The 23,248-nt window shown below is 39.6% G+C and overlaps 1 protein-coding gene across 2 annotated transcripts in view; it reads right to left on the bottom strand.

Annotated features, from left to right (window-relative positions):
- Fat3 (FAT atypical cadherin 3) overlaps positions 1-23,248 on the bottom strand; it is a 483,199-nt gene that overhangs the window by 48,951 nt on the left and 411,000 nt on the right. For both annotated transcript variants that reach the window (XM_027951397.3, XM_071617163.1), the window contains exons 13-15: positions 4,781-5,170; positions 2,006-2,220; positions 538-675 (exon numbers count right to left, since the gene is read on the bottom strand). In XM_027951397.3, the coding sequence (XP_027807198.2) occupies positions 538-675; positions 2,006-2,220; positions 4,781-5,170 (743 nt within the window). The remainder of the gene's footprint in view (positions 1-537; positions 676-2,005; positions 2,221-4,780; positions 5,171-23,248) is intronic.

Genomic DNA, 23,248 nt, shown 5'->3' with positions numbered 1-23,248 from the left:
TCCATCTCCTTTTTAGCATCGCTACTATGACACTTGTTTCTATATTTAATTTCTCTTTGAAGACACATGTTTTGGTCAAGAAAGACAAGGTTTAGAAACTCAGTTTAACGGACATAGGAATATTTAACATTTAATGGACATAGGAATATTCTGTACCATTCTTTCTGGCTTAGATTCCTTCAGGGATCTTTTTGTATCTGCTCACTTTGGGCTAAAGTTACTCAGGAAACCAGTGCCACAGGATCCTAACACTGAAGGTACTTTTCTGCCCTCACTTGCAGATGGACTGAAATTTAAGCCATTCTGAAAGACACATATTTGCTCTTTCTTTTCAAACCTCCATATATAAACAATTGCCAGCTGCTATTATTGGCAGGAAGTCTAACCCAAATACTCCACACTCCATTTTAATGTATCCCTATTTATTCTCAATATTTAGAATAGAGAACCTTGCTATTTATACTCATGAAGCCTGTGCCCTGATTCCAGTGGAGATATAGGTGTGGATGGGAAAGGAGTTGGTCTTGAATAGCTTACCCGTTCCCGATCCAGTTTCTTCTTAACCTTTACAAGTCCCAAAACAGGATCCACTGCAAATTCATTGTCCCGATCTCCACTTACAATGGAAAAATGAATCTGTGCATTGGGCTGGCTGTCTACATCTTCTGCTATTAGCTTCATCGAAACCAAGAAAAACATAGAAAAGACATAACATGAGACAGAGAAAGGTTTTATTCTTAGAGTTCCAGAACTGACAGTATTCCTAGGAGCTCAGCTCACCAATGCCAGTGATAAGCCCCAGTGGAGCCCCATCTCATTCTTTGCTAATTTCCTCTGCCTACAACCTGGTGCTTTTCATGCTTGATTTTCCTCAGGCTTGAGACAGTGAGAGCCCCAAATTAGCTGATGGTAGTGCTTTCACAATTCCTTCCCAATTCTGCAAATAGTGGTTTCTGCTACAGAGTCATACATTCTCTAAACTTATGCATTTCCATATAGAGAGGTGTAAGAATATTCCCTTTTACCACATAGCCAATGTGCTTCCCACTGTCTACTACTTTGTATTGTTCATGTTCATATTTATACGCACTGAAAGAGTCTTATAATATCCAGGAACGAGAGAGGGCTTGGAAAGTCCACCTCTAACGTATACAGCAGAGGGCTGCAGCCACCTTCATCTGATGCTGGGGCAATCAAAGGAGAGATGTTTGGGTGGAAGAGACTTGTCCCACCCAGGATCCAGTAAGGATGATAACTCATTTTCAAAATGTAATTGTGGCATAAGAAAACCTGAGTTCTCCAAACACATAGCTTGTTCTAAGTATTATCACAAAAAATTCCTTCCCTAAAGGGCTCCTCCAAGAGTGGCCCATTTGTAGTTGCCCTACTCTGTGATTGTGTGGGTGGTGGTGGTGGTAAGCCAAGTTTAGTTTATCTTTAGCCACCCAATAATTTTTATTATAAACTAGCAAATTATAGCATACATATTTATGGGTTACAAAGTGATGTTATGATTTATGGATATAATATGGAATAACTAATTTAAGCTAATTAACAACCCATCACCTCAAATGTTTGTGGAGAGAACATTTGAAACTTATTCTCAGTGATTTTGAAGTGTACAATATATCCTTATAAACTATATCTACCATACTGTGCAGAAAAAAAGTAATCTTCAAGCTACCTAATAACTTATCATCCAAGTTCATATACTAGTAGGAACCATCATTAAAAATTCTTTACATGGTCTGTTTTGGTTTCCTAAAAATGTATACACTCTGGGGGAAAAAAAGTCACTATAGCCTTGATATAAATTAATCTATCTAATCCACTCTAATGTACAAACTGGAGACGATACCATTGAAAGGCTTGTGTCTGACTAGCACTGTGGGGACACAAAGACACTGAAAGGGGAAAGTGAAGAAAATCCAACAGAGACTTTGTTAACTTCTTCGTTGTAATGAGTAATAATAGTCTCAGACATCTAGACATCCCTGGCACTTACCAGAATGACAGACTCTCCCACCAAGGCATCTTCACTGATGACAGCACTGTAAACATCTTGACTGAACTTGGGAGGGTTGTCATTCACATCTGTGAGGTTGATGCTCACAGTGGCCGCAGCACTGAGAGCTGGGGTGCCTCCATCTTTAGCTTCTACCACCAGGTAAAATTTTCTGCATAATTCATAGTCCAGGACTTCCGAGACAGAAATACCCCCTTTAAAGAAAAATGGGGAGCTTTAGATTTGATTAGGGAAAAACATTGGTCAGCCATTCTATAATCGTGGTAATATTTACAACGTCATCTCCAGCCAAGAATTTCAGATATTCAGGAATTTATTTAATGCTTCCCTGAAAGCATTCCAGAAATCTGATTAATGCTTTCAGTAAAGCATAGCTATCCATCAAACACAACACTAAATAAATTAAAAATCTTTGCATGTTTCTGCAACAGTTTCTGAACATCTCTCAAGAAGCATGAAAATCTGCTCATGCAACTAGGGAATAGGAACGGGGCAACCATCCCAGGAAATGCCAAGTCTTCTAATTCCTCAGGTGGACCCAGGTATACCCAGGATGAGATGAGATGTGTAGATGTGATAATATGATCCTGCTCCTTGTCAGCAAGTAAATACTTGCAGACTTAGCTGAAATTGAATTAACTCACAAAGATGCTTTGTCAAATTATGATATGCTTATCTCAAACTATTATGGCACAAAAAGGGTAAAAGTCTCAGAAATCTCAAGGCATAGTGACATAGGAGAAAGGATCTACATGGTAATCAGACAGTGGTCAAATATTGAGTGTGAGTTTAATGTCTTTACATATAGAAAAGAGATGATAATGTCCATGTCATAGAGTTGTCTAAATTAAACAATTAGAACAACTGAAAACTCTAGTTAGGTGCCACCTCTAGGAAGGGCTCTTTAAGGGCTACATCACTCCTCACCTAGCCCTTTCTGGTGAGAAGATCTAGCATACTCTGTGACTGGCAGATGGTCTTTGTACTACCCATACAGCAGTTCTCAAAAACAAAACTTTCCTCTCACTTGGAAAACAATCATTAGGACAGGAAGAAGGTCACATCCATTCACATTTCCAGAGAGAGGACTTCTCTGGTCCTAAGACTGCTAACAGTCCACTTCTACTTAAGGTGAGAAATAGTAGACATACCTACCGCAGAACCTCTTTGTCCCTGTAATTAAATTTTCCTAGCACTTCCCACCCCTCCTGCTTTATTTTGCAACCCGGTCTTGTTATCCAATGCCAGATTTAAATGGTACTTACCCATTTCCCCATGGTGTTCATATACAATGGTCATAACTAGACAGATTAAAGCTAACACAGTTAAATAAGGGAAGTCCCTATACATTTTAATTTGAAGTAATGACCTTAATAAACAGAAGCACTGCTGAGAGAAGCTGCTAGTGCAATTCCTTACCGATATTTCTAGTCAAAAGTGAGACCTGTATCTCCTGCATGCTTGATGTTCCAGCAGTTGGTAGTGTTACATTATATCGAGGTTAGAACATGAATTCCAGAGTCAGGAAAAGCCAAGTTCATATCTGGGATAATCCATTTACTAATGAACATTGGGGAAAAGGTGTAACCTCTCTGAAGCTTTGCTTTTCTTATTTGGAATATGTGAGAAACACCTAATGTGTTAAGAGGAATCTGGCATATTTGCCATGTTAAATAGTGCTGCTAATTATACCTCTTTATTTGTATATGGTGACCATCCCCCAAAGAGAGTTGAACCCTCTTTGCCACCTTCTCAACAGGTACATAACTCCTCAGGTGATGAGGGAAATAGGCTAAAAGGTGGAAAGATGTGAGAGTCTCATTTTCCTTATCTACAAAATGTGAGACACCTTGCCTATCCACAGGGGGATTATTTAACAAATAAGAATAGCCACAAAAGGACTTTCAAATAAAAATACAAATTATATGAAAACACAAGAGTAGTATGCTTAGCCTTCCAAGAATATACAAACACCTTTTCTGAATAACCCTCTTTACTTACCCTAAAATGCCTCTACAATTTATTAACTCACTATTGAAGATTAAGCCCAAGGGCTGTATTTGGGTATTTTTTTTTTTTTTTTTTGGCTTCTAGGCACATTTTCCCTAGGTGATGCTGCACATCCCCTCTAACGTTTGAAGAGTGTGGTGAGAAACGATGATGTTCTAACCAGGAGGAATGAGCAGGGCTTAAATGCAGTGCTATTTCCACCAATTGGTAGAGTCTATGTGGGGTGCTGGTGTGGTAAAGCCTGCAGGTCACCGGTGTAGATCATGACCAATGTCCTCCTTGGCCAGTGACCACAAAGCACAGTCTAAATTAATGGACAGAGGTAGGTGGAAGCTCATCTCTAGGATAATTTCCCAGCACATATGCTCCAAATGAAATACACACACAAACACACATGGGTTTGTTCATGCTCGGAATGCAAATACTACTTCTCAATGTGCTTCCTCCAAGGAAGCACATGGTCCATGGAGGAAGCACATTGCTCCTCCCAAGCCTTCCTTGATAGAAATATTGAAGCCAAACCTAGGGTCAAGTTTTGCCAAGTAAGTCCACAGCAAGAAGCCTGAAATTTAGCAGGGGTATTCTTAGAAGCAGAGTGCTGGAGACTTAGCCACCAGAATACCTGCTTTCCTTGTAAGGGAGGAAGGAGGAGGAAAAAGAGCCCACTAAGAAGGGGAGTTTGAGTTGGAGGAGAAGCAGGACATTTTGAGGTTCTGAATTTTCGGTTGGTTGCTATTTACCCACCTGTCTTTGGGTTGATTCTAAATTTCCCCTGCTCATTCCCAGACCGGATGAGATATGTAATCTCAGCATTGGTGCCAATATCTTTGCTGGTGGCAAAAACAGCAAGGACTTGGGTGCCAGGGGAGGTATCCTCAGGCACAGTTACTAGGTAGTCCCTCCTCTCAAACACAGGCGGGTTGTCATTAATGTCCAGGACAGTGATGGTGACTGTGGCAAAAGAGGAAAGGGACTGTCCAGGACTCTGGTCAGTGGCCCGCACAGTGATGTTGTAAGAAGACTGCTGCTCTCGGTCCAGTTGCTGCTCCAGGCTGATGATGCCAGACAAACTGTCAATGGAGAAGAACCCGTTGGCTGAATCCGCCAGGGAGTACACAACCTTCCTGTTGATGCCTGTGGGAGGTGACAGAAGAATGTGAGCAGAAAAGAACATAGATAGATGTTCTTCACTAAAATATGAACATTTTGCTGAGTTTTAAAGGGCCCACCCAGAGAAAAATAATCATTACAAAAATAGCTGTGGTACCACAGAAATGAAAGCTTCAGTTTGTAAAAAAAAAAAAAAATATATACAACTAAATTAAAACCTTTAAAAACTGGGAAAATATCGACAATAAATATCAGAATTCATTGGTTATTGTTAATGTATAACTCCCCCCTCCAAAACAAAATTTAAGAAAAACTTTCAGATTCTAATAGATACATGGGTAAAAATATGACACAGAAAGATAAACAGAAACTAACTAGTTAAATAATTAATGACTTAAAGAAATATTTATTCAGAATCTACCAGGCACAATTCTAGGTGCTAGAAGTTCCATCAATGGGTGAGAGTCTAGCATTTCTTAAGGAAGTTTTTACATTCCAGTGGGTCATGGTAGTGAGATGGAAACACTGGAGGATTTTGAGAGGAGAGTCATAGGATGTGGCTTAGATATTAACTGGATCCCTTCAGCTTCTGGTTGTGTACAGACTGAAGGGCAGTCAGAGCAGAAGCAGATCCACCAGTCAGCAAACCCCTGCAGGATTACATGCTTGTAACAATGGCGGCTAGAACAGGGATGATGGTGCTGGGAGTGGTGATAAGGGATGGGGTTCCAGTCTGAGCATGTAGGTGAGGGGGTCCCAGATTCTGAACTAGGAGTGATGAGAAAGGAATGTTTTCTGATTCTGGAGCTGATAGGATATAGGATGGCAGAGAAAGAGGCTTCCAGGATGACTTTGAGTTTTGACCCGAGCAACTAGAGATGGAATTATGACTAGCTGAGATGGAGAGGGATGCAAGAGGACTAGATTTTGGATAAAAGACCAGAAACCCTATGAAGATTAAGTTTGAGATGGGTATCTGATATTCAGTGGAGAGTTCAAGTGAGAAGTTAGGTAGAAGAGACTAGAGTTAGGTGGAGAAGCCCAAGCTGGAGCTATAAATCTGAAGGTCATCAATAGATAACATGCAAAGCCATGAGAATGGGTGAAGTCATGACGGAGTTTAGCAGGGGAAAGAAATCTATGGGTTAGGGGATCCTGGAGCATTCCATCAAGGAGGAGAGCAGATGTAGTGTGAGGGAACTTTCTAGCTTTGTGATTTTAAAAAAAACGCCATCTTAACACATACAAGAGCTAAAACATATCAACCAGGAAATATCCATCAACAACTACAAATTACTGAATGATGATTGGGTTAAAGATTGATTTAACTGTTTTGTATGGAGGATCTCAGCCCTTGAAAATGGTGTTAATCACAAATTTGCTTTAGTCATTGTGCTTTATAAGAAGGAAAATGTAACAACTTTGTAGGGGTAAAGTGCCATATGATGCTAAAGGCTCTTTATGAAGACAGATGTCAGTTGGCGTCTTTGCTATGACAACCACCCAAAAGTGTCTTTGTGAAATATGGAACTCTAGAACATAGGATCTTAGAGGGGAGGGTCTAGCTATGCTTTAATTTATTATTATTTTTTTCCTCTTATGATACTTTACCAAGGGGGCAGGCATTCTACAACAACAAGAGTTAAACATTTTACTCTCCCAACATACAATTTTCCTTAAACCCAAATTCCCAGCAAACCAATAAAATCATATATCTGAAGGGGATGACATAAATCGTATTATGTGGCTTTAACCAAAAGGTTGACACAGAGAGCTTTTTCTTGGTTCCATTCCAGAGAGTCCATTTTTTTTCCCCCAAAGTTTCATCATTTACTTTTATTTCTCTTTCAAAACAACTACACTGTAATATATAAACATCAACCTCAGATTTTATTTGTGCTGGTATTGAAAACAAGAGGGCTTTCTTTTTCTCTTAAAGTCCCCTGAAATAAGACTCTAGAGCAGAAGTCTTAGGGATGCTTTCTGGCTGTTTTCTAGAGTAGCTGCATGATTGAATTGTTCACCAAAAAAGTCCCTGGGGTGAACTTTTTAGGGATTTTAGGAGATCTGTACCTGGATATCTCACCTATTCAGCCCCAAAGATTAGTTTATGCAGGAAGGTAATTTCTGACACACTGTTCTGAAACAGGGTTGAATTAGAACAAGCAGGGGGTTGGATTTGCACTCTGCCACTCTTTACAGCAGCAGAGCCTGAAAGGAAAGTACATTTAGTGGCTGCCTATGCTTCCTTCATTAGGACAAATAGCTCCAGTATAATTAAAAATATCATCGCCTGTGTTGCAGGCCTGCCACTTTCCCTTCCAGATCTCTTCAGAGGCACTTGGCTGGACTCTGATGCCCTAAGCATGAGATGCCCTGTTTGCTGAGATCCCTGCTCAGCGGGCTAGCCCTGTTGTTAGAGTGCTGCATTACAAGGCTGACATTAATCAGCCACACAAAGACCATGGCTCCCCTCCAGGCAGATTCTGCTAATTTAAACCCAGTGACAGGATTTTTCCATTTTACCCTAGCAGAAAACCATCCCTTCCCCGCACACAGCAAGTTGCTGACCCACACTCCCCATACATATCTCTCCATACATTTTACTTCTGACAGTATCTTTGGCATTTGCACCAGGAGGAGCTAGATTTATTGTTGCCCCCTTCTCTCTGTTACAATCAGACTGACATGAAAGCAAGACCAGAATAGCAAGGGACAGGAGACAAACATGCAAATAATAATAATAAACCCCTGCTAAATGACACCACTTAGGATTTGCTAGTTCTCGAGGAAAAAAATTGAGATAGATTTCTAGACCACATTAAAACCACAGTTTAGACACAATCACAATGGATTTCAATATTTTTTAGAAATAAGGTCACAAGCATAAATGTCAATGCAGTGGCAGTACTTTTAGTGAGTCTTTGCTATGTTATCAGGAGATGCGGTGCTGCCTTTGTTCAATAAATTCAGGTCATGTCACTAAAGGGGAAACTTTCTTTCCAAAGGGGCTTGATAAATGTCATTCTTCAAATTGCCATCCTTTTACTACATATCCAGCAAAAAGATGAACCCGAGGAGAGGACTTGCTTGCTAATTGGTCTAATGCTCCTACTTCATGTCACAATGTGTTACATTAAGGTATAACATTAATCCATCATTTGGCATTTGTGTTTTTAAGTATGTAATTCTCTTCTCCAATTTGAGCCTAATTTAATGAGGATGGAGCTACTTAGCTTCTTAAAATGCTAAAATGCCTGGCTACAAGAGAAGTTTGACTTTCATTAGAAGTGAAGTTTTTGTGTGTTAACTGAGGCAAATGGAGCAGGCAGAACTTCAGAGGATTAAAATCAAATAAAAGCAGGATGATTAAAATCCATATTTGCTCAAAGGAAGTAATATATAGTGGCATTTTTATGGAATGGTGTTGGAGGAAAGAAATAGCACATAGATAGTCTCTGCAGGGAAAGCTGTGAAATCCTGGGATGGGCTGCCACATCTATATTTTCTCTTTTGGAAAGCTTTGAAATGGAGTCTAGGTTTCTCTCAATTTGGCCAAAGGGGAAGATGGACCTCTGGACATGCACTGGCACAAAATTCAAGATTTTTTTTTCCTCTTTCTACATTTTTTATTGGTATATTATAGTTTTACACAATGATGAAATTTGTTGTTTCATGCACACAATATAACAATATAATTTGGCCAATATCCCTTACCAGCACTTCTCATCTCTCTTTCCTCCTCACACTCCCTGGTCACTTTCCTCTACTAATCTCCCTTTGATTTTTCACACAATTCTTGCTTTCCCACCTATCTTTTTCTTTTTCCTGTCTAGTTTCCATATAGGAGAGAAAACATATGACCCTTGACCTTCTGAGTTTGGCACATTTTGCTTAACATGATTGTCTCTAGTTCCATCTATTTTTTTTTTTTTTTACAAATTACATAACTTATTTTTTTTCTTATGAGTCAATAAAACTTCATTGTGTATATATACACATTTTCTTTATCCATTCATCTGTTGATAACACTCAGGCTGTTAGTTTGGCTACTGGCAATTGTGCTGCTATAAAAATGAGTATGCATGCATCACTATGGTATGAAAAGTCAGGTTTTAAATACTTTAAAATTAAAGCGGTGTGACCAAACTACACACATGTATTTGGGCAGATCACTGAACTTCACTGGGTCTTCACTGGGTAAGAGTGGCAGGTCCCAGGTGAGCTGAGATCTGAGATTATCTTCCAGTACCACAACCTGTTTTCAAATTCAACAAATAGAGCTAGTTTCATTACTGTTTCCAGTGGACTACCCTCTCTACCCAACTGCTCATTAAGTTTCTGGCTGATATCCACAAAGGAAAAATCTGCTTTAGGCTGGATCATAATGAGCTACTGGAATCTTCTGGATGGGAAGAAAGCTTAACACAGCATATTAGTATCATTTGATTAATCTTTCAGAATCCATTTGTATAGCTTAGATATACAAGCATAAAGTTTTATGCTTCAGCGAGAAATAACCCCCAGTATTAGGAGCATCTCCATGGATCTAGCCCCATGTCAGAATAGCTGAGCTGTATATATGAGAATGTCAGAGATATTAGAATCAGCGCTGAAACCAAATGACCAGAATCACCAATACAAAAAAATGTATCAAGATTATTTTGATCTGGCCTTTATGCAATTTTTTCTCCCTTCTTCCTGAGATTAGGATCCCCACGTTTCAAAACTATCAAGAGCTATGCTATGCTATGTTCATTTTGGTGTCTTACACCAGCAGCTGCTCTGACTCCCTCTCTACAGAGCCTTGTCTGTACATTGAATTCTGTGTCCCCCATCATCTTTACAGAATCTGGCTTGTAGGTGGCAATAATGTGGTTGGTACTAGATTGCTATAAACTGACTTTTACAAAGACATTTATATTGAATAGGTAACTGAAGAAGAAGTAATTTGAAGCAATTTCAACAATTTTTGTTTATTTTTCTATCAATTTCATTGAGATGTCGTGATTTACATATAACAACAGGAATACATTTTAAGGGTCCAGCTCCTGAATTTCAATAAATGTTTACAATATGGAACCCTATGTTTACTCTATGCTCCCATCAAGATACAGTGCATTTCAATCACCCTCCAAGTTCCTTCATGTCCCACTGCAGTTGGTTCCTTGACCCTAGGCCCCAGGCCACCTAGTAACTTGTCTCTGAGCCAGTACTTACTCCTGCATTTTATTAATGCCTATTTATCAGTGATCAAAACTGCACACATATATTTAGACTCCACAGCCTTTATGACCCAAGCTTGGTGATTAAGTCATGCTCTTATTTAAGCTATAAGGATTATCCTTTGAAGAAAAATGATAAACAAATATTTGATTCTTGAATATGTCGTTGTGTTTCTTTGCTATGGTCTTATCCTAAGACAGTGCTGTTTCTTTTGAAAAAAATGGAATGTTTCTATCTTTTTCACAGGAAATACGGGATATCACCCTTCCATTTAATAAAGATTTCCCAAGTGCCACCTGCTTGTGTGACCACTTTTGGCATGCAAAAATGAGTTGGGAAAAGTGGGACCCAGAGGCGTCATCCCTAACTCTAGGAGCACAGCACCTTGATGAGGAATTACTTAACTAGGTAGTTGGGAGTTTGCTATGTGTCTTCTCCCAACTTCCCTCTCATATGAACTAGAACACCAGGTTCTTTTGAATGTGTCTCTGAGGTGTTTCCTGAATATCTTGTGGCAAGACTCCCATCCAGGTGAGGCTCTCATTCCCTCTCAACTGAACTGTTCCAAGAGTCCTAATTGCCAACAACCACAGGGCACATTCCCTCCTGGCCAATTTCACCACAGTGGAGTTCCTAGAACTCTGGATCCAGGATTTCTCCAGCAGCTGGGAATAGTCACTTCTATGGTTTTATTGATTCCACCAAACCTCATGTTGGACTTCAATTTCCACTGTGTGCCATTAACAGGATTGGGGTGATTAGGTCATGAGGACTCTGCCCTTGTGAATGGATTAACATGTTCATGGATTAATAAATTAATTGTTAGTGGGTTATCTTTAGAGTGGGTCTGTTAAAGCCAGTTTGGTTCTGTTTTGCCATTTGATGTCCTTCCCTGCCTTGGGACACTGCAGAGTTCCCACCAGTAAAAGACCTTCACCAAACATGGTCCTTTGACCTCACAGCCTCCAGAACCATGGGGTTTTATAAAGTACCCAATCCACGGTATTTATTTATGGCAACAGAAAATGGGCTAAGACAGTCACTGACTTACCAATTCTTATAGACAGAAGCAAAAAGTTTTGATGATGGAACTCCAGTCCTTTATATCTGGCCATAACCCATCCTTCTGTTGTCATCTCCTGTTCCCCATCCAGTGTGTTATTCCACTCCAGTCATGATCCAAGACACTCTGAATATTTACTTCTCCAGGCCTGTGTTCCTGCTTTGCTTTCTACTCAGAATGTTGTCCCTTGCTCTCTTGTCAAAACCTTACATTCGGGGCTGGGGATGTGGCTCAAGCAGTAACGCGCTCGCCTGGCATGCGAGGGGTGCTGGGTTCGATCCTCAGCACCACATTAAAAAAAAATGAAATAAAGATGTTGTGTCCACCAAAAACTGAGAAATAAATATTAAAAAAATTCTCTCTCTCTCTCTCTTAAAAAAGAAAAAAACCTACATTCTCTTTGTGGGGTCTCCTCTGGAACAGCTTGCTTAGTGTCCTTAGTTACTTCCTTCTCTTTGATCCCTTAATAGTATTTTTGCATATCATTAATTGTATGTGTATCCTCTCTCCTACTAGATTAATGTACCTTTTGGATGAGGGACTGTTCTTATTCATTTTTATGTCAAGTACTGAGCACAGAGCCAGGCACACAAAGAGTAGTAAATGTTGAATTGCAGAGGAAACAACCAAGGACCAAAGCAAGTATACAATCATGATTATGCAGGTGATGCAGATATTGCACATATGCCCACTGTAAATTTATGTGTTAAAATAATTTAAAAACGCCCAGAGGGTGCAATGTGGAGAAATCAGGAATATCTAAACAAATCTATATAAAACATTTGTAAATATATAAAAAATTATTGCTAAAAAGATAATAATTATTAGATTTTCTATAGTGAGGATCAGTTAAATAAATTATGGTACCTTCTCTCTCTATATATGTTAGTACATAAAATGTCAAAGAATATAAAAGAATATACAATGATTTGGCAATATGTTTGTAAGTTAGTGAAAAAAATCATGTACCAAACAATATATAGTTTATGACTTCTCTTTGTACAGCCAAAAGGAAGAAGGGACTTCAATCAAAATGGTCTCCATGGTAAAAATGTTGTTTTTCCTTTTTGCTTATTTTTCTGGGTTTTACACAGGGCACAGAACATATGTATAATAAGTAAAATAGCTATTACAAAAATCATGTATATGGAAAATAATTATTTAATATCAATTTTGGAGAACAGTCAAGTTTTCAAGTTATTTTCCAATCCAATTTAATTCTCAACATACATACCATTTGACATAATTATAGAAAAAGATATGTATTGTATAGGCTTTTCTTCTGGGTATTTCCATTTTTCCTTTTAGTTCATCTTCAGAAAGATAGACATTACTTTAAAAAAATCACTTTTGTCAAAGATTTAATTATAAAATTATTTCAAGGAATATTTTTAAAACTATTTTTTACACTCAAATTAAGCAGTTAAAGAAAATGGGTAACCTAAAATTCTTCTCTCATCCTTTGTGAAAGGCAAATAGAATCCCATTATAGTCAAACAGATCAAACTGACTGCTTTTTTTTTTTAATCTTTGAAATATGCCTTTGGATGATATGAAATAAAGCACAAAGTTACTATAAGGAGGTCCACAGAATTAGCAATGCTTTTTAAGTTAGCAATTACTGTACTTTTAAATAGACTCTCTAATTACTTCTGTTTAAAGTACCATTTAAAAGTTTTTTTCATTGAGTGATGACTAAAGCTGGCACATTCCTCAGGGCAGAATACCAACTCCTGGGGTCAATAGCTCCTTGGCTTTTTGAATAGTCAAAATAAGATAGAAGGCAGTAGCAGTCACAGAGTCAGGGAGATCCTAAGAACTGCACCAAAAAATCTCTGGAGGACCTGCCAAGTGAATTGAAAGTAGATCTCCCGCTAGGACTGACTTCATGGTTGTGGGTTTCCTTGCAAAATTAAAATGCACACTTCTTGTATAAAAAATATAAAGCAGTGAACACAGCCACAGGCTGAGCATTAAAGCAAGAACAGGCTTTTCCAAGCATGGGGCCCTGTTGGACTACACAGGCTGCACACCCATGGAGCCGACCCCTTTGCTGGGTGAGACTGTCTTGTATGATAACCTAAAAAGCTACAGTTCAGCTTCAGATAAACTCTTGCAACTATCTACAGCTTAGCATTATGCCTGGAATTGTAAAAATGTAAGTAAATTAATTATTCAATTAAGTATTGAAAACTTTATTGGTGCACAGGACTTCTGTGCTGGACCACAACTCAACAATTATACTCAAAAGGTTCTCTATATGGGCCACTAAGTGTGACCACTGGATCAATTCATTGATTTATCTAATAAATACTGAAGAACTCCTGCTGCATGGCAGGCACTGGCAATGCAAAGAAGAGTGTCTCCCAACACCTCTCCCCACACTGGTTCTCATTGCTTGGGAAACAAATCTATATAGAGTTGATTATGGAGAGGGGTGGCCAAGGACATGTCCCAGAGAAGTAAACAAATAAATTGAGTCATGAAGGAAAAGTAGAAGTTGTCAGGAATACCAATGTGGAAAATTGAGAGGAAGAAAGGGCTTTTTAGGTGATACATGTGAAGGCATGGATGCTAAAATTGCAAAGTATCCTCAGCCACAGGTGGGGTAAGGGTTTGTTATTGCTAAATCTTAAGTTCAGAATGGTAGAAGCTGAAACTGTCTTTTTTTCAGAGCCAACTACAAGTTGCTGGAGCTATTATAACCAATTATAGCTGGAGTGAACTGGAAACTGGGACTAAGTTGATGAATAAATTAGGCAAGAGAGAATTAGGAAGCTTGGAAGGAACAAGTTGGAGAGGGTGTGAGTGGGAAGTGTTCTGTAATATGTGAGAAGTATTAAAAGTGCTCACCAGCAGATGATGGACAACATAATTTTGCCTGTCAGGGAGACCTCACAAGGGGAAGTGACAGTATATATCCTGTGGTAAAACTGATAAGCATACCCCACTGAGTATCAACATGCCCCGAAGAGGCAGAAAGTCAAAGCTAGAGGTCCTTGGTATTTCTGCACAAAATGCCAAGGAGTGGGTAATATTCTCTAACCAGTCTACTCACCCCCTCTCCACACCTGCAGTTCTGGGGATCAAACCCAGGGGTCTCATGCATGCAGAGCAAGCACTCTATCACTGAGCCACATCCTTAGCCCTACACTGCTCACCTCTTAAATCCATTCCTGCATTGCTCTGTATTGGATTAGGACTGATCCACCTGAGCAGCTAAGGGACCTGTTACTAACATGTGGCATCTACAAATGAGGTGGCATGTGAACAAGGGAGCGCATGAGAAACCACCACTGTGCCTAACCATTAGAGATGAAGAATTCCTGCCAATGCTTGCCTAAGATACCCCTTTCTGGAAGGAATTATTGTTTCATTTGACAACTAGTGTTTTGAGCCCTGCTTGGGAGAAATTGGATTTTAAAAAGCGTAATAATAGCAATAACATACAATTGTCAAATACAAAGACTCCTAAATTAAGCAAGACATCACAGTCACACAGGGGGAAAAATGTCCAGCCCCATCTCAGTCTGATTTTGGAGAAGAAGCTCTTGCCTGTTTGTTTATTTATTTTGTTTGTTTTTTAAAGCTCCCTGGGGGATTCAGATGTACAGTCGGGGCTGATAACCAGTACCAGAGGGGAAGTGGGTGTTCAGAAGGGTTGGGGAATGTAAGACACTAGTAAAGAAGGAGCTGGAATATTTAATCAGGTCTCATCCCAAAGCCACTCTATGATGACACTTTGCAAAGTGACAGGCCAATGTGACACAGAAATGGCAGGCTGTCACAGTCCTGCCATCTAGCTGCATGCACTGAAGAATGGGGTCCTAATATTGGTAGAAGGGAAAGATTTCAGGGAAGGCTTAATGGGGCCCAGATTGCTTTGATATCCACTATCCATTTAACAGATGCCTTGGAAGGAGCTACAACCACTTTGAACCTCAGTTTCCCTGTCTGCTGGTAAAAGTACCAAGATCTGTTCTTTTCAAAGTAAGATTACATGTGTAAGTTTTTCAAGCTCTCTGGAGAAAGGCTTCTACCATAGGATTATATTTTTTGATATCTACAACAGACAAAAGGCTTTGACCATAACGTCCTCTAGGGAATGACTCAATGACTCATGTCTTTCCGTCTTCAGGGAGGGTTATTTAACTTTTACTGACATTTTAATAGTCCTTCAGCCACCTTCAAAGATTTAACACTTTGGAGAATAACAGAGCTTTGTGGAAGGAAAAAGAAAACACACATTAAATCGCTGACCTAAAGGCTTAGAGGTAACGACTTCTAAGCATTAAGCAAAGCATAGACTATATGACACGTAAGAGAAGCTGAAATCAGAACTGAATTTCTTGAAACCTTTTCCAATAGAAATTACTGGAATATAGAAAAATGTGTTGCCCCAAGGTGATGACATCCTCCTTTCAGATTCAGTTCGGCAACTAAGTCATCCTGGGTAAGTATTTTTCTTCCTGAGCCTCAATTTCATCCTCAGAAACAGAGGAAATTTGACTGGATTTTTGTCTCAGGATCTTTTCAGTGGTGATACACTAAGACTTACTAGAACTATTATTTCTGCAGGAGGTAGACTGAACCTCATGCCCCAGAGAGTCCCTGAGAGCAAAGGAAAGGAGCAGCTGGCAGTAATCATATCATCACCTGTGCCCTGCCATGCCCCAGCAGCTCTGATCCCCATGGGGCTGCACTGGTCCTCCCAAAGGGTGGTCCCTGCTTTGATTGCACTGATTTGGATGAGTGCCTAAGTTTCTCAGAGAGGGGAGCCTGTGGAAAGACAATGACTACTCTAGAAGATTCTTAAGGACAGAATTCAGGATGCTTATGAACTTGCATTAGTGTATTAATTCTATATTATTGAGTTACGTCAAATTACCCCAGAACACAGCAGCACAAAGTAACATATTTATTATTTCATGGATTCTATGGGACACAAGTTCATATGTGGCTTAGCTGACTGTCTTTAGATCAAGGTTTCTTATGAAGTTGCAGGCAAGCTGTCATACAGGGCCATGGTTTTAATTAATGGCTTAAGTGAAGGGAGTTGGGGCTCCACTTTCAAGCTCACTTGTGTAGTGGTTGGTACATCTTAATCCCATGCAAGGTGGGTCTCTCTCAGCCATACAACACTGTGGTTGTCTCCCCCTGCAGTGAGAGACTCAAGAGAGAGTGAGAAAGAGTGCTATGGACTGAACTGTGTTCCTCTTAAAAGCTATATGTTGAATCTTAAATCTCCAATGAGAATGTGTATTGAGATAAGTCTTTTAGGAGGTAATGAAGGTCATAAGGGTGCTATCTTAATATTAATATGATAGGATGGGGCCTTATAAGAGGAGGAAAAAAGATCTCTCTCTGTATCTCTGTCTCTCTGTCTCTCTCTCTCTCTATCTATGGGCACCTAGAAAAGGTCATGTGAGGACATAGTGAGAAGGAAGTTATCTGTAAACTAGGTAGAGAGCCCTCACCAGAACCTAGCTGAAGCTAACACACATTATGATTATTATCCTTTAAAAATTCAGTGTGTTAGCATCAGCCAGGTTTTGGTGAAGGCTCTCTACCTAGTTCACAGATAACTGCCTTCTCATCATGTTCTCACATGGGGACTTCCAGACTCCAGAACTGTGAGAAAATATATTTCTTTTTTTTTTAAGCCACCAGGACTCTGTGGTATTTTGTTATGGTTGCCCAAACAGACTAATATAGAAGGCATGCCCATGCTGAGTACAAGTCTTTCTATAACCTAACTTCAAAGGTGACAGCATTATTTCTGCCATATTCTGTGCATTGGAAGTGAGTCAGTAAGTACAGCCCACTCTCAAGGGAGAGGCAAGAGTACCAGGAGGTGGGGCTCATGGAGGGTCAAGATAGATGCAACTACCACAGGAGAAAATAACTGACATTTTCTTTTCACTAACCTGGAACTGATTTGGCACCACATTCAATTATCCATGAAGGCAACAAAGCACCATGGTAGGAGCAGCACCTCTGATTTTGTAACCAATAAAAACCACAGGTATTTTCTTCTTCTTCTTCTTCTTCTTCTATGATTGCTGCACACAACTTTGCTTAACACTACTTTGAAATATGGCAGTTACCTGACCTATTATGCTAGGTCTTATTATTTCATGTGTTGGAGAAAAAAATATGTTATTATATAACAACTTTAGAAAATAGCCAGACACATTTATTGTATTTGTAATCTTTTCATTTTGTTTCACAAGTTGTAAAACATTATTCTTTAGGGACATCTGTAGTATCACCTCTGTCAAGGTATTCATGACACAAAACTATTAAGAATTTCTAAGCAAGTGGTTCTCAAAGTGTGGTTCTGGGAATAGTAGCACCAACATCACCTAGGAACTAGTCTGAAATGTAAATTATCAGATCACTGTTCAGTCAGAAACTGAGGGAGAGGCCTAGCAATCTGGGTTTCAACAAATGACTCTGATGCCTGACAACTTCTGAGAGCCATTAGTCTAGAGTCTCTTACTCAGAGTTTGCATTTATAACCCACCCCCAGGTGACACTAAAACCAGGGACCACATTTGAGAACTGCTGCCTTGAACTATAGTATCCTTATCAGTTGGATATCTGTTCACCAACCCTCTTGAGGCCCTTTTCATAATGTCTGTAGCCCCTTCTGCTAACTAGCTTATTGCTCAGAGCAACTTACTTAAGCCTTCAGAGTTTATTCATACATTAAATAAAACAAAAAAATGCTAACATATAGGGGTGTTTTGAGAAATGGAAATAACGTATCTAAAGCATTTGGCACAGTGCCTGGTATGGCATAGAACCTGCAAAAGTAGATGCTAATAGCCACATTATGATTATCCTTTAAAGTTCTTATTAAGCATGGATCTTGCTTGGGAGGGTTTGAGATTTGTAGAGAAGAGCCAAGCAAGCAGTCGTCCCATGCCAGGATAATCATAAAGTACTTGGGAGTTCAAAGCAAGGAAAGCCATCTCCAGTAGGAAAACGTGGCCTTACCAGTTCAAAGAGCTTTGTCCTTCATACTTAGGCAAATGTCACATTGATCTTTTGAGGTTATCAAAGTGAGATACTGTTATTCTCACATTGTGGAAGAGGAACTTGAGGCACAGGGATGCCAACGACTTGCTCAGGGTCACAAGGCGCTAATCATCCAGTGTTTCCCCACATCTATGTAGCCTCTTGGTCAATCTGATTACTAGATATGTTCCTGACCAGCATTTGAGGATATCCCTGTGGCTGACCAACAAGATCCAGAGGAAACTAGGGTGCTGTCTCAGCTGTGATACAACCTTTGAATCCCCAAAGGAAGAACTGGCAGGATATTTGCATGCCTCTATTGTGTCACAGATGGATAAAGCCAATTCCTTCCCAATTCCACAGATTGCCCCTCTACCTGGTTCCTCACATCCTGATGCTGAAGGCAATGAATGCTTCAAAATTTACCTCTTCTTTTAGGTGCACTTCTTTTGTTTATTTTGAGATCCAGTGCAAGAGGTAATATATTTAGCAAGGCCTCAATAGACTGGAGTTTCAGAGAGTAAATTTTGAAAACACACACACACACACACACACACACACACACACACACACACACACACATATATATATATATATATATATATATATATATATATATTCTTTTTTTCTTCATGATGATGTCAGAAAATCAGATGATAGAAGATTTAAAATTAAACCCTGCCACAGGGAGTCGGAACTTTGCATTGGCCATTCAGTCTGAAGCACAACATCCAAGAGTCCCGGTGTGGATGAGTGAGCATCTCTCATTCAGGGCACTTACGTAATTTCTCATTAGAGTTCCAGCATCTCATTTTCAACATTTTCCTTTGGACTCATCTCACCTCTACATTTTTTTTTTTGTTTTGTTTTTATGGCTCTCAAAAAGTGGAAGTCCTAGAAAAGGCTAGGATGAGCTGGAAGAGGCAGGAAAACTACTGTAAAGGTTCAGTTAAGATGGTTTTGTAAAGAGTTCTGTTTCTAACAACATTCAGTGACGACTTTTGTAAAGCACATTCCTCTCATTTGAGTGCCTTCCTCCTCCTTCCTGAGGAGCTGTTGATCTAGAGCAACCAGCGCACCAAGGCCCTGGGCAAGCTCATCACAGCTTCTGACAAGATCTGTGCTTTGGAAAAACAAGTTCAATTCAGCTTCTGCCTACACCACTAGAGCAGAGCACAAGGACCATGACACCACCTGCCTCATGAAATACTTGGTGTATGAATTCCACTGTGGACAGCAAACTTAGATTATTATAGTGAATGTCAGCCTAGAATAGAGGATCCAAGGACAGCAAAGACACATGATCAGATCAAAACAGAAAAGTTCTGCCAAGAGGGTAGTTTTCTGGGTCTTTTTCCTGTAATCTAACTAATTTTAGGGGAGAGACATCATTCTGGAAGACTCAGCATTTTTTATATTTTCTGTTAATGCAATTCATTCTACAGACTGGGCCCACCATAGCCACGTGACCCGAACCTGCAGAGCCCTCATTGGAGGAATATTTCCCTTCCTCAGGTCTGTTGCCTTCCTTTTACATCTCACCTCACCCCTGGAATACTCCCTGAACCCCAGCACCCAGTGCAGCTGCTGTCCTGCTGGCCTGAGGTGATAGAACCACTGACTGTATGCAGATGACCGAGGGCAGAAGTGTGCTCCTATTGGGTTTTGCTCTGCATCTCCCTTTTAATTTCTTTATTTAGGTTTCATTTGTTTACTTTCTGTTCTCCCTTTTCTTTCATTTCTAAGGCTAAATGGTCCTTCCATATTGCTGAGGCTAACACTCCCTACCCATATGAGCAATGTCATTTTCTCCTTGTCTTTGGGACATACCAGTTGCCCTTTTCTGCCCTCACCATTATGGCAGACACAATTCATTCCCTCTTGCTGTCTGCCTCCACAACCGCCCAAGAACTCCTTTAGGTCTCCCAGCCCCCTGTGCAGCTGGGTCAGCTGTGTAATCATTTCTGGTGACTTGGGGCTCTCCCAGGGTGAGGCAGCCTAGAGCTAGCATGCTCTCTTCACCCCTCCTATTCCTTATTGTGGTGACTTTGGAGGCTAAAGGTCAAGAAGGTGATGGTGTCAAGATGGAGTGCCAGAATTCTGAGTTGGTTGGATTCCCACCAATCTGTCCTTTCTATGAGCAAGAATTAAACTGTTCCTGTGCTAAGACACTGAGACTTTAAAATTTACCTCAGACAAGCCAAGTCTATCCTGAATAATACAGTCTTCATCTTTCCCTTGCTCCCTTTCTCTGTTACTACTCCTTCTTTCTATTCTTTGTCTAAGTTCAAGCCTCAACTCGTAAGACTCAACTTAAATGCTAATACCACTCCCTGAGATGCCCCTGTTGAAACTTCATTATTTGTATTTTAATGTCGTTATGGGGACCTGTGCTAGACTAATACTCACCATATTATTACCTTACAGATGCATTTTTTTCAATAATATTCTTATATTTTCCTTAGAATGTTCATTTGTATTTCCTGTTCCCCATTATGACTATAAGACCTTCTATTCTTTCATGTTTAACAAACTTCTCCTAACTCCTGACTTCTTTATGGAGGTATATGCTATCACCGCCAATGTGTACCCAAGTTTCCACCTGTCTGCACCAGGTCTTGCTTTAGACCACCTGTGCAATTTTTGTTCTTGCAGTACCCTTGCCTGGTGCCCATGGTTGGAACCTTGACCAAGTCTCTCTACCTTGCTATCAGCCCGTCAAGTTGCCAAAAGCTGCAGATTTCACCTTTGAAATATCAATCTGGCTTTCCTCTGATCCTTTCATTTTCTAAGTACTAAAGCCAGTGCTCTCATTGGCCCTTGCGGTCTTTCTCAATATCCTCCTAGGAGCTTTCCCCTTGCTCTAAGTTCAATTGTCCCAATCCACTTTGGAATCTCTTATGCTAGTACATTCCCAAAACCCAGAACAGGTTTGTTTGTTTGTTTTCTAGAAACTGCTTGGCAGTTCTTTTCCACTGACTGATCTAAGTATATTTTTCCTCTCATCTTTCTCTCATCTGTCCTGGACAACATGGTGTTTCCTAACTATTTAGTTGGGCCCACATTGTGCCTACTTTGTGACTTTATCTTCATGTTCTTCATTCACTCCTGAATGCCTTCCCATCCCAGACTGTTGACATCCTCTCTGTTTTGGGACCTCTGCCCTTTACTGAGGGTGTGTTCCCAGTTCCTAACTTTACCACTGTGTACCATTTGTGCCTGTCGCTGCATGTCCCTCATCTCTGAGAGCTTTGCTGTTCCTTCTGTGGTGCTTACTGCTTAGCTCATCACTAAATATTTATTCAGTTGAATGGAAAGTAACTGTAATGTACTTTCTGATCCTCTAAGTTCCTCTGAAAATTCTGAAAGGTATTCCAAACCTTGCAAGAAATATTTTACCAGAAAGGACAGAGTTGCTCATTAGAACATTTCCTTACTTTCTGTCTCTTATCCAAGGGGAAAAATATGATCCTTTCACATCTCAAATATTCCAAAATTGACCTCTTAATAAATTATGGACAGCAGCATAATTTCCCAGTACAAATTTACATTTTATTTAAATGTCATTTTGCCTAAAATGGTTGCAGAATTTTTGATCCTCATTACTGCATATTTCTTTTGCTAATTTAAAAACATTCTCAAAATGAGGAACTTGGGAACAAATTCTACTTTGAAGAGATAGACTAAATCACAGGACATTAGTACCAAAGTGGTAATGCAGCAAAAGTTCTTCTTGTCTTTATTGAAAGGATTAAAGTTTTGTAAATGTTGGGTCATGAAGTTGCATCTATAGTTTATGGGTTTGAAGATATTTTCATTTTACAGGAAAACTGAGAACTTAATACGTGTCTTAAAATCTAGACAGTTGCCATATCATTTCTTAGAACTCATAAAATGGGTGTTAAAATTATCTTGTCTTCCTCTGTTTTTTATTTTACTCCTGACCTAGGCAGTTACTCTAACATTGATGTTGGTTCATTATGAATAATTCATAGGAAAAGAGTTGTTTGGCTCAAAGCAATAATATGCTTTAAAATTAGAAAGTCAGCTTAGGTAGGTTTAACATCTCATGGTAAGGGCTTTGAACTAATGAAGTCATGGAATCAGATTTCAGATGCATTATATCTTTGTCTTTTCTCTGCAAGTTATAGTAACCTTGTATATAGTGTAGTCAAATGATGGCTATCTTGATCCATTTAGACTGCAAAAACAAAATAGCTTAAACTGAGTAATTCATAATCACAATATATTTATTGCTGATGGATTGGAGGCTGGGAATTCCAAGGTCAAATCATTAGCAGGCTTGGTGTCTGGTGAGGGCCCATTCCTCATAGATGGTATATTCTATGCATCCTCACAAGGTGAGGTGGGCAAACAGGCTTCTCAAGTCTCTTTTATAAGGCATTAATTCAATTTGGTTCCACTTCTATGACTTAACCATCTCCCAAAGACTTCTTCTCTTAATACCATTTGGAGGGAGGGATAGATTTCAATATATAAATTTTTGTTGTTGTTGTTGTTACCAGGGATTGAATCTCAAGGGCACTTGACCATGGAGTCACATCCCAGCCCATTTATTTTTATTTTACTTACAATTTTGAGACAGAATCTTGCTAAGCTGTTTAGAGCCTTGCTAAGTTGCTGAGGCTGGCTTTGAAATTGTGATACTCCTGCTTCAGCCTCCTAAACTGCTGGGATTATAGGTGTATGCCAACATTCAAATTTTTGAAGGGTGCAAACATTCATATTATAGCACTGGTAAAATATTTTTCTACTTGGGAAAGAAATAT

This window comes from Marmota flaviventris, chromosome 9 (assembly GCF_047511675.1).
Source record: "Marmota flaviventris isolate mMarFla1 chromosome 9, mMarFla1.hap1, whole genome shotgun sequence".
In the NCBI taxonomy this organism is placed as follows: domain Eukaryota; kingdom Metazoa; phylum Chordata; class Mammalia; order Rodentia; family Sciuridae; genus Marmota; species Marmota flaviventris.
The sequence above is the reverse complement of the archived record's forward strand: the minus strand, read 5'-3'. Positions and strand labels throughout refer to the sequence as shown.